We start from the raw sequence: 12749 nt of genomic DNA, 5'->3' as shown, positions 1-12749 counted from the left end.
GTCACAAAAAGAGTTTATGCATTTTGTTGTTCTCTGTGATCAGTGTTTTTATGTGAGGCTAGTGTGTTTTCTTGCCCTCTGAAGGATTTGTCCCAGTTTCAATGATTTCCAGCAGCAAGCTGTTGTGAATTTAAAAATAAAGATAATTTATAATCTCACAATTGCCCTGGAGGTTTAAAACAGTGTCCCACACACAAACACCTCACGCACAAGAGTAGATACAGATGAAGGGGGAAAAAAACTATTACAATCTGGAATTATTTCAGTCTCTTTCATAGCAGGCCCATGGTTTCTTACATGAATTGATACTTTAGCTGAAGTCTTATAACAGCAAAGAATTCTCAATAAGCTGCTAAGCTTCTTGTAGTTGAATTGCCAAGAGGTCAGCTGTCAGGTGAGCTTGAAGTTGAAACAGTTGGAAGATGCTTTTGAGGTGCAGCTGCATATTACCTTAGCTATGTAGCTGTCTTGCGGCTGGTTCGATGGCTTACATGGTGTTTCTGATGGTACCTGTTTCAGAACAGCTGCAGCTGTTATTTTTAAAAGCAGGTAACAAACATGGCTGCCTTACCCATGTGACCTGGCACAAGTCCATAGTCCTTTTCCAAATAAGGTGGTGTGTTAGACCAATAAACATCCTGTGTTTTGGCTTTTCACACCGAGTTTCGGACAGCCATGGTCTTTGTGTCTGGGATGAGGAACCATCACAATACAATGAAAGGTTTGTGAAATTCATTTCATATTTGTCTAACATCCATTGAGTTTTGATATCTCTATTGTCCATGGTCCTTTTATGTTGACAGTCTATCCTTAACAAAAGGATGTGTGAATTTCACAAGTGGCTGTGATTGTCCAAATTTTAATTTGGTATTTGCTTGAGTTTCATATGCTACAGCCATCTTAAACAGCTTTTGGTATCCACTTTTAAAACTATAGCTTTAAAGCTTATAATATCTTCATGCCTATACTGGGCAGAACACTTGTACACCTCTATCAAATCTCCCCCTCAAACCTTTGCCCTAAGGAGAGTAAGAGTAACCCCAACTTCTCCAATCTAACCTTGTAGCTAAATTCACTTTATACATTAATGATCTAGATGAAGGAACTGAGGGCATCCTGGCTAAGTTTGCAGATGATACCAAGATAGGTGAAGGGACAGGTAGTATTGAGGAGGCCGGGAGGCTGCAGAAGGATTTGGACAGGTTAGGAGAATGGACAAAGAAGTGGCAGATGGAATACAACGTGGGGAAGTGTGAGGTCATGCACTTTGGTAGGAAAAATAGAGGCATAGAATATTTTCTAAATGGGGAGAGAATTCAGAAGTCTGGAGTGCAAAGGGACTTGGGAGTCCTAGTCCAGGATTCTCTTAAGGTTAACTTGCAGGTTGAGTCGGTAGTTAGGAAGGCAAATGCAATGTCGGCATTTATTTCGAGAGGACTAGAATATAAAAGCAGGGATGTGCTGCTGAGGCTTTATAAGGCTCTGGTCAGACCACATTTAGAATATTGTGAGCAATTTTGGGCCCCGTATCTCAGGAAGGATGTGCTGGCCCTGGAGAGGGTCCAGAGGAGGTTCATGAGAATGACTCCAGAAATGAAAGGCTTAACATATGAGGAACGTTTGAGGACTCGGGGTCTATATTCGATGGAGTTTAGAAGGATGAGGGGGTTCTGATTGAAACTTACAGAATACTGAAAGGCCTGGATAGAGTGGACGTGGGGAAGATGTTTCCATTAGTAGGAGAGACTAGGACCCGAGGGCACAGCCTCAGAGTAAAGGGAAGACCTTTTAGAACAGAGATGAGGAGAAACTTATTTAGCCAGAGAGTGGTGAATCTATGGAATTCATTGCCACAGAAGGCTGTGGAGGCCAGGTCATTGAGCGTATTTAAGACGGAGATAGATAGGTTCTTGATTGGTAAGGGGATCAAAGGTTACGGGGAGAAGGCGGGAGAATGGGTTTGAGAAACTTATCAGCCATGATAATGGCGGAGCAGACTCGATGGGCCGAATGGCCTAATTTCTGCTCCTATGTCTTATGGTCTTATTCCCTCATCCCTGGAACCATTCTGGTAAATCTCCTTGCCATCTTCTCCAGGACCTTCATACCATTCCTAAGTACAGTGACCAAAACTGGATGCAGGCCTCAAATTATGGCCTAACCAGAGCTTTAAACTGGTTCAGTATAACTCCCCTGCTTTGGTAGCTAATACATTTATGAAACCCAAGATCCCATATGCTTTGCTAGCTGCTACGCCCTATATGCCCTGTCACCTTCAAATATCTATGCACAGGAAACCCAGGTCCCTCTGACCTTCATACTCTTTAGAACTGTGCCATATCCCTTCTGGCAAAACGCATCACCATCACATCTCAACGTGTTAAATTTCACCTGTCACTTGTCTGTTCACTCAGTACTAGCTTATCTGCCCTGTTGTCCTTAAGCTAGTTTTTTATCCAAGCTGACACTGACACTCCTATTCCATAAGAGGCTGGTTAACAAAACAAGCTTATGTAGAGCTTGGTCAAAGACTTTCCTATAAACCATATAAATAACATCCACTGCATTCCCCTCATCAACCTTCCAATACCACTTTCCACTTTTACCAATATTTTGTCAACTTTCTTTTTAGTAAACATCAATACAAAGTACTCAAAGTATTCTAGCCTTGCCCTACACCTCAAAGCATATATCACCTTTTTTCCTAATGGGCTCCACACCGCCTCTTGCTATCTGCTTACTATTTACGTGCCGGGAGAAGATTTTTGCGTTAACTGCCATTCCATTCTCATATATATTTTCTCATTGCCAGTCTTATTTTCCTCTTCTCTTCCCCTCAATCTATTGTATTTGGCCTGGTACTTACCTGACATGCATCATACACATCGTCTCTTTTTTTGTGTTGTTTCTTCATATTCTCTATATCCTTTGTCATTCAAGGAGCCCTGGCTTTGGTTCCCTTGTCTTTCCTTCTTGTCGGAATTTACCTAGCCTGCACCTGAAACATCATTCATTGTTCCTTTACCATTTTTCTTGTCAGTCTTTGGTTCCATTTTACCCTGGCTGGATCCTCTCTGATCCCATTGAAGTTGGCCCTCTTCCAATTTGGTAGTCCTACTTTAGGCTGCCCCTTGTTCTTCTCCATTACTAAACTAAACCTCATGATGCAATGATCACTTTTAATCAAGCTTTTCCCCCACAGTCCCCTTGATTTACTTGGCTAGCCTCATTTCCCAGCACCAGATCCAGCAATGTCTTCTTCCTAGTTGAACTGATAACATACTGGTAAAGGAAGTTCCCCTGAACACGTTTTTTTAAAAATCCTCCCCTTATGTTATTCCAATCCATATTTTGGTAATTAAAGTCCTCCAATATCACTGCTCTATTGTAGTTGCACGTTTGTGATTTCCCTGCAGGCTTGTTCTGCCATCTCACTATTTGAAGGCCTGTAGAACACCAGTCCACCCCACCCCACCCTATCCCTTGTCATGTGATCATCCCCTTTTTACTTTTCAGTTTCCAGATAAATAAAAATTTCTTATGAGGTGAATAACAGTGGGCAGTTCTTTTAAACTAAAACATAACTGTATTTAGTTACATAGAAAATGCACATGTAAAATCCTTTAGAAAATGCTAGAACTTGGTGTAACTAGATTGACTTTTGTTTGTGAAATGTTTTAAATGTCACTCGTGTCTTTGCTCAACTATAAGAATTTTGAATGGTTTAATGGATTTTTCCTAAGAGTTTTTGGCATCTGAATTCCAAAAGCTCAAGGGATCTCAATATAACATTCACATTCATCATTCTCTGGCAAGCAAAATAATAACCAATGTTTAAACTAAAAATGCAGGCAGAGTGGTCAATTTCTATAAATTGCCATTGAATTCTTCAATTAAAAACTTGTGCTTAATTTTCCAAAATCGAGTGTGATTCTGCTTTTGTTTAACACCTTGGTGACTACTATGTATCATGTCTCTGTTGATCGTAATACTGCCATGGTGATGCACTCCATGTGATGAAGTGATTGATTAACATTTCTTTGCAGCCCCTCTTAGTGATCTAGGCCCCAAAATTCCATGCCCTCTTTCAGTACTTTTTCCATGTAAAACGAGGGCATCATTTTTAGTTTAGGCAGCAGCTGTTTCTGCTGGTCTTGTCATATTGACAGATTGTCACACGTGCATATGTTTGTCCCTTCCCTATTTCATTGTATTTCAGTGAGAGGCAGTAGCCTCTCCAGTTCCAAATGTACTGGTATTACAATTGTAACTGGATAATTTAGCATGTAATGTATAATTTTTTCAGCTGTTGCCAGCAATACTGACATAGGCAAAACTGAGTTTTTTTAGCCTGAATTTTGTTGTAAGTTTGATGAGAGATTGCAGCAAGTGGGAATTATTGATCTCTTTGAAGGGGGTGGGTCATGGGCTGGACATTATTGCCAACATATCCTTGGATTTGCCTCTGACTGCTTCTGTGAGTGAGACTACAAGTGCATTTCGCCTCATAATCATATATGCACACGCATACAGAACTGCACTTAGAGCTGCTGAAGTGCAGGCATCACCTGCCCTACAGGCACACCTTTTGCATGCCATCATCAAGGGGTAAAGATTGAGGCAGCATTTAATGAAGATACACATTGCCAGAAATGACCCCTTCATCACTATAAAGAATGTACAGGCAACCGAGATTGAAATAGCATATCATTGAGGGGGCATTCATAAGCTTGGGCTTCAACAAAAACACCCCACCCCCCCTGCTACATTAGAACCTCTAGCTATGGCCATCTGTCTACATTGTTCTTATTGTGCCAATGAGGGTGATGGGTGATGACCACATCAACTTCTATGGCATCAGGTGAATTTGGGCAGCCACCGGGATCTCTAATAACCAGCGAGCAGTGCTGACATCAGTTAGCTACTCTTGTGCTGCGGTGCCTCCCCACCTCAAGCCCCATTCACCCATCATCCCTGACCTACAGTGACTCGTGGCCAAGCAAGGACTCTGTTTTAAAGTTCTCATCTTTATTTTCAGATCCCTCTTTGGCTTCACCCCTTCCTATCTCCTGTGACCACCTCCAGCCCTACAACCCTCCAATTCTGGCCTCTTGCATATCCCTTATTTTCATCGCTGCGACATTAGCAAGCATACCTTCATTGCCTTTGCCCTAAACTTGAATTCCCTTCATAAACCTCTCTCCTCTTGAACTCCATTGATGCCTTCAATGAGGAAAACTCTGATGTTAGTGCTTATGGGGCTAGTAGTGGCTGTAGTAGAACAAGAATGCTTCTCCATCAGCTCCATGGCATGCTACTTGTGATGGGAGAGTACCTGTACTATTGGGATGCTTCTACCAATCCCCTGCCTGTCTGGCATGGTATGCGAGTTGTCCTGCAACAATATTTATTTGGTGAATTAGGTGAAGACTAGCAATTGAATACTGTCTTCCAACAGATAGTTGATGCAATAGATCTACTGATATCACCTTGTTGAAATGGAGGAAGGAGTTTTTACTGTCATATATGCAAGTAATTGCTGTTGGGGTGAATGGTGGCACATATAGTCATTAAGGCACACATTAACTAGAGTGGAGTGTGATGGTTGTACAGCTTTTAATTTTAGAGGCTAAGGAGCAGACTGGCGCATGGGTGCCCAAGCGAAGTGTGTGAATGGTGGTGCATTGCCATTTCTGCTCTGATCAGGTCATTGGACTTCTTACAGCACTGATTTGTAGTTTCCATCCATGACACACTTTATTCTGAGACTTCCTCACATGGAAATCTAATTGTCTCTGCTGTTCTGCCTCAGGGAAGCAAATCAGTCTCACTAAAATTGTGAGCTGTTCCCCTCCTGCTTGCCATCCACTTATAACATGGCACCTGCAAGAGAGATATCATCCAGTGGCATAAATTTCTTGAAAATGCATACAAGTGATCCAATGCAGCCACTTGTTTGTGGATTGAGTGATTCAGACACTGGTACGTAACTACTGCAACCCTAGCCTGATGCTGCACTCTTCAACTAGAATTGGCTTTTTAAATTTCCAAACACTTAAGCAAATTAATACTATTTTATGCAGTATTTGCAGCAATGGTTGAGAAGGCACCAAAAAAATGTGTTGGATTCGGCTGCAGAGGTTATCACGGGTGCAACCCATGATTCAATGGCACAAATCCAATGCAGCCTACTCTACTATTTTGAATGTCAGAACCTTAGAATTTTGAATGCCTGAAGCAAATTTCTGTTTATATTAATAACTGGAGTAGTACAATTCTTTTCATGTAGCTGAAGTGGAAAGCGCTTCACAGTTACTTATGGCAGTATTGCAGTTTTGGGAAGTAGGGATGTGTGAATTAGAGTCACAAAACTGCATCCTGGCATTAATTTGTAAAGTATAATGGGTCAGGAGTGTGTGGGATGGAGACCCCCCCCATGCCTTCCCATCTCAGAGCCCACCTCCAGGGAGAGCATTAAATTACACTCGTACTGTTTAAACCACAGTTTTTGATGTATTCTATTATAGACTAAATTGTAAAGTAATTGGGGTGGGTCAAATTCCTCATCCTCGCTGCTAGCGACTGTTTATTGATGATGCATTTATTTGCCTGCTTGAAAGCTTCTGCTGCTCTGCTAAACTTCTACGTTGTTTCTTCTAAAAAATATAAACTTCTAAATTCAATGAACTTTTTTCCCCTTATGTGGAGCATGGCAACCACACCCCTTGAAGCCTTTAAATAAGCTTTTCTTCAGTTTACAAAGAGATCCAATGCACTCCTTCAGCACTTTTTTTAAATGAGGTTTTATGCTGCATTTGAGGCTGTAATAGATCCAATTATAATTAATTTCCCCTCTATCCACCGCCCCACCCCCCAGCCGACCAACTTTCCTCCCCAACCAGCCCATCCTATTGCCTTCCAGCCCCTAATGGTGAACAAACCTGAATGTCTGGAACATTAATGGTTTAACATTACTTTGACAACATGGTGTTCCTCTCCAGGGATTTGTAATGTGAACAGTGTAGTTCTGTACATACCACACTGGGCTAGAGTCTTAAAATTGGCTGATATGAATGCACTAGCTGTAAAAGTGAAAAACTGAGTTCTAGGCTTGTAAATGTTTGCTCTGAATGGTTAGAAATGCATCTAAGTTTGCGTACACTGACATGTTGCAGCTGAATAAATATTTTAATGTATTTGCTGAATTAGATTGTTTCCTTTTTTTGAAGATGCAACAATAGAGCAGTGTGTAAGAGTATTGGCAGAAGAATGGAGAGAATTTGTGTGCGCGCAATGAACATTTTGGCACATTTCCTTTTAGTTTTGATTTTTCTGAACTAACTTTCTTTCCTATTTAACTTTTTTCCCTGATGCATATGGTGACACATTTATAATTGAAACTAAGCCACAAATAAAAATAGAATACTGTAGAAATGCCATATATTCTGCTTCCTTCTGTTGCCCACCTCTGTGGGACTGCCCTTGCATGGTTCCATTCCTACTTACCCGAACAATATTGGCACTCCCTGATTTTATCTCCTGATTCCCTCAAGGATCATTTCCATTTTTTTTCTTCCTTTAAAGACTTTTCATTGCAACTTCCACATTTGTGTCAACTTAACTGTACCTGCTCACCAGATCTTTCAATCACCTAGCCATCTGGGACCTACTCTTTGGAATTCCTTCTCTGAACCTGTCCATGCCCCTTTCCATAAAAAAATCATTACCTAGTTCTTCCACCAAAACTTTGATCCCAATCTCTCTCCCCTGACCTAATTACAAGCACAATGTAAATGAAAGTTATTCGTATGCACATAATTTTTATCAAACATATAAAACATTTATATAGCATCTATCATGACCTCTGGACCTCCCATAGTGCATCCCAGCTAACAAAGTACATTTGAAGTCTAGTCACCAATGTAATGTAGGGAGATAATAAAATGTCAAGAGTGCTACGTTTGAGTCGGGCTGTCATTTAGTAGGCTAGGGTTACCCATGATCAACATTTAAACTGATAATATCTATCAGAAGCTTCAACATAACACAGTGCTATACTTTGAAACCCTGCCTTTTGATAAAGGAAATATTTGAAATGCCCTTTCTCTAAATATTTTGCCTAAAATCAGCATATTTCTAATGAAATCGGATGAAAGTTTAAAAAAAATGTAATGGCAAAGTTTCTTATTTCAACAACTTGTACCAAGCTACAGCTTTCTTTCTTTCCCCAGTACCACATCAACAAATTGTCTATTATGTCTTCTGAGAACCACATGAACAACAGTGAAAAAGAAGTGGATGAAGTAGATGCAGCACTATCAGATTTGGAAATTACTTTGGAAGGTGGCAAAACATCAACCATTCTGGTATGTAAAATGTCATTTTTTTAGCACGTGGCTCTGAGCAAATCTGTTGTAATTCAACTCAATCACCATGACTGGATCACGCAAACACTGCCTGGTCCCTAAAAAAATATTTGACAGCCAGTTGAGTTATTTCTGCCCTGTTGTCAGAATAAGCTGTAGGGAAAATTGAATTTACTCAAATGTGATATTTCTGTGTTGCATAAGCTGCTTCCTGTTAAGAGTTCCTGATGTGTTGCAGTAGAATTGTTACTTTGTCTTCGAACCCCTCCTTATTAATATTTATGCCCTTTTTGTCTTTTAGACCTAGTAACAGAATATGTCAAATGTTTCATAGCCAATACAAATACTATAGTGAACTGCATTTATTTTTAAAGGAGTGAACAGTGGATTTTATTGTACTAACAAATTAGACTATTAACTGAGAATTTATTCTTGTTTTAGGGTGATATCACTTCTATACCTGAATTGGCTGACCATATAAAAGTGTTCAAGTAAGATTTTTTGTTCACATTTTCCAAGCCTACTTCTCCACTTTTCACCAGTTCTCTTCTTTTCATTTTCTGGGAAGGGGTTTTTGTGCAATTAAATCCTGTCCGTCCATTTTGACCAATATGACTATTGCTCTTTGGATGACTTATAGTTTCCAAACGTTTATCTAAAGTAACAAAGCAATTGTAATCTACTGTGAGACTTTAATCAGGATGAGTAAGGCAAAAAAACACAGGTGCAATCTCCAGACTGAAAAATGCTTTGGAAGCCCACAAAGCATTATAGCATGTAGCCTTCTATAACTGCAGTGTCCCTTAAGTGATTCTTGCAGTCACATCCTGCCCCCAAGGTTATATCCAGTGGATTGATTGATTGTTGGCAAGCACTTCTAACCAACCTAGTTAAAATTGCATCGGGGTCCTAATGACATCACAGGTTCCTGACTAGCAACCATTCATGAGGCACTGACTTTGTTCCAGGCGGGTGCCTCAACCAGCTAAATGAACTCCGTAGTTAAAATGGTGACCAGTGGGAATGAGCGGTAAGTTAAACTCAATTGTCAAAGCTGTCTCCCACACCCCGCCCTGCCCCGGTTCCCAGTGAACGTGTTGGGTTAAAATCCATTCCCGTGCTTCCCGTTTTTCATACTCTCCTACAATTAAATATGTTGCAGATCTGACAATGAGCAGCTGATAAATCAACTTGTCGGAAACTTTTTTAAAGCTGTTTAGGAGTACACTCTTAACCTCAGTACCCAGGGGGCCAATCTCTCATTGCTGAATAGCAACTTCAATATTTGCATTTGGGAAGCTAAGTGTTGTCTAGGTCCTTTCACAATTCTTGTGTCCTTTGCAGAAGCCTGTGAAGTACGAGAAAATATTGCAATACTTTGACGTTTATTTTTCTTTATGTGGAAGAATGTTTTTCTTTTTAAAACAGTCACTTAAATGGTGCATTTCATCAGGGGAAGAGGGGGTAGTGGTGACTGTTCCTCCCTTAGTAAAGAAAATGAGGAATTTATTTTGTTGCATCAAATTCAAATTCTTTTTCAAAACACTGACTTTTCTAATTGCAGGCAATAAATATAGTCAGTACTTTGTCAGGCTGAAGTTACGAAAACCATCCCTAGGATTGTTGAACTCTTGTTGACTCACAAGCGAGACTTTTATAAAAAAAAACGTTTTTGCCCCTTTAGACCAAAGAAATTAACACTCAAAGGTTACAAGCCATATTGGTGCACGTTTAAAGACACGTCCATTTCCTGCTACAAAAGCAAAGATGAATCCCATGGACCTCCCGCTCATCAGATGAACTTACGAGGTAAGAGGTACTTTTATTGTGCCATTATACAGTGCTATCCAGTACCTGCCAGTAGGAAGACATGATGGTACGTTCATCATAAAGTAGAACAAGTAATCATGTGAACTCAGGGCAACTGACTCCTGTGGGTCAGAACTAGTAGATATGTCTGGAAGTGTGAATGGTGAACTTGCCCTCACCCTTTCCTCTTCACTCACCTGCCCCACCACCCCACCCCCATTTCTAGCATCCAACTCCTACAGAGTCTAGAACCAAGATTATTTTTTGCCAGAAGTAGTTAAGGGGGAGGCAGGCGAATTAGCAGGTGTGCTTTCCTTCTGCCATCCTATTTGTGGAAAACCAACCACTGCCATTTACTCCAGAATAACAACGATGCTGTGGTGCCTTTTGAATGCTTAAATTCAAGTGTTATCTACGGTTTAGACTGTAAAATGCTGTACAGAGGAACAGCATATCCCTGCCTAACAAAAATCTTATTGATCTCAATCAAAATTTCAATTAATTTTGAGGCGAGAGCTCAAGAGTTCTAATTGTACCATATTGTGATTACCATTTTCACAAGTGCTCCCATCTTCACGTAATGGGATGTACCTTGCAAAGGTTTTTTCGCCCTGCTTTACAAGGACCTCAGGATGTTTTCAGTAAATTAAACTTAAAATGATTTAGCAAAATCTGTACAGAGGAAGGTTTCCTCTAACTACTTGAAGCAAAATCATAAATGCAAAGTCATGTTATTCCACTGTTCATATACTTCAGGTTATCTAAACATCTGACTTTTTCCTACCTGGCCAAGTTCTCGCTGATTTACATTGGTTCTCAGTCCCTAAACACCTCAGTTAAAAATTCTTATCTTTTGAGTCCCTACACAGCCTCACACCTCTTCCCCTTTTCTGTGACCTCAATTCTCTCTGACTCAAGCCTACATGTATTCCTGTCCCTAATCTCCACTATTGGCAGTTGTACAGTAATTCCTCACTTAACATTGTAGTTGCGTTCCTGAAAAGTGCAACTTCGAATGAAACAACATTAAGCGAATCAGATTTTTCCGTTACAACCAATGTAAAAGCTTTAGTTAGGTTCTGTGGGATCTTTCACATCGGAAAAAAATATTAGAACATTATGCCGTGTAAGTTTAAATACTGTACATTGCTGAATTGCTATATTCATAAAATAACTCTTAAATAAGTTAAATATAAAAGAAACAAGCTAACTTTTTCTACTTGCCTGCCGCTTGCCACCTCTCCCACTCCCCACTGTCTCCTGGTTGTCGCTGACCTTGCAGCTGTCTGCTTCTCACTCCCGGACCCTCGCTGTGAGTGAGACGAGGGGTAAAAGGCAGGAAGCAAGCAACGGAGTGAGAGCGACTCCAAGTTGCATGGTAGCAGAAGTAAGCCACAAGCTAGAGAGGCAGTGAGCGGGAGAGGCCGCTCCAAAATGGCACAGATCAGATCATGCAATCCTACGTCACAGTTGGCGTGAAGCAATGTTAATGCAAATCTACAATTCTAAATGCGTATACCGGGCTTATTGAAAACTCTACGTTAAATCGAAATGACTTAAAATGGGGCCGCTTAAAGTGAGGACATACTGTACATTCAGCCACCTAGAGTTCACGGTCTGGAATTCCACAAGTAAATCTCTCTGCCTCTCCACCTTTTCTTGAAAGCCACCTCTAAGTTTTTTTTTAGTCTCCTTGCACCTCAATGAAATGTCTTGGAACATGTTTCTATGTTAAAGGTGCTATATAAGTGAAAGTTGTTCTTGTTCTTCACTACATCACAATGTACCCATACATGGACGTATTATTTTTATCTACAGCTTAGCTCACTAGAAACAGAACTGGCTTTCACTTAATTCATTGGGAAGGGAGCAGATCATGAACATTTGGGACAGACTTTTATTTACTCACCTGGATTAAGAATAAATGGCATTTAAGGAATCTGCCAAATATTTTTTTTTTTGAATAGTGAGACCTGAATTACTGTTCAAGGTCTGATACCAAGCTGGGGGGGTGATCGTTTCAAAATATTTAGTTAAATTTTGTTCCAAACTGATGGGTTAATTAGTTGCCAGCTCCCTACAGTTGGTAAAGCTATATGTTTCTGAATTAAACCATGTTTATATACTTGAGCATGAAGCTAAAACCGATTTTGGTTTTTTTTCCCCCCTTTAATTTGATAAAACAGGTTGTGAGGTGACCCCTGATGTAAACATATCTGGCCAAAAATTCAATATCAAGTTGCTGATACCAGTGGCAGAGGGGATGAATGAAATCTGGCTCCGTTGTGATAATGTAGGTATTAATGTTGCATTGATTATATTTTCAGAATCCAAAAGGAATTTACTCCTCTGAGCAATGTTTATATTTATTTCATGTTAATATATATCCAGGAGGAAAATGCAAATTAATTCTAATAATTAAATCAGCATATTCCTATTAGACGCTATTTAGATTCTGGAAAATAATTTCTAGTTTCAATATTACATTGTTTTATTTCCAGTGTGTCTTTATGATTGTGACTGTTTTAGAAAAGTATTGAATAAATATGATCAATTTAAATACATACTTACTGA

The 12749-nt window shown here is 40.0% G+C and overlaps 1 protein-coding gene across 4 annotated transcripts in view; it reads left to right on the top strand.

Annotated features, from left to right (window-relative positions):
• The window catches only part of fermt2 (FERM domain containing kindlin 2), a 131948-nt gene that overhangs the window by 96146 nt on the left and 23053 nt on the right, over positions 1 to 12749 (top strand). For all 4 annotated transcript variants that reach the window (XM_078562614.1, XM_078562613.1, XM_078562612.1 and 1 more), the window contains 4 exons: positions 8232 to 8366; positions 8808 to 8857; positions 10051 to 10175; positions 12362 to 12468. In XM_078562614.1, coding sequence (XP_078418740.1) covers positions 8232 to 8366; positions 8808 to 8857; positions 10051 to 10175; positions 12362 to 12468 — 417 coding nt within the window. The remainder of the gene's footprint in view (positions 1 to 8231; positions 8367 to 8807; positions 8858 to 10050; positions 10176 to 12361; positions 12469 to 12749) is intronic.

The sequence above is a fragment of the Cetorhinus maximus genome, chromosome 18 (genome assembly GCF_964194155.1).
Source record: "Cetorhinus maximus chromosome 18, sCetMax3.hap1.1, whole genome shotgun sequence".
NCBI lineage: Eukaryota > Metazoa > Chordata > Chondrichthyes > Lamniformes > Cetorhinidae > Cetorhinus > Cetorhinus maximus.
This window is presented reverse-complemented; position numbering and strand designations above follow the sequence as displayed.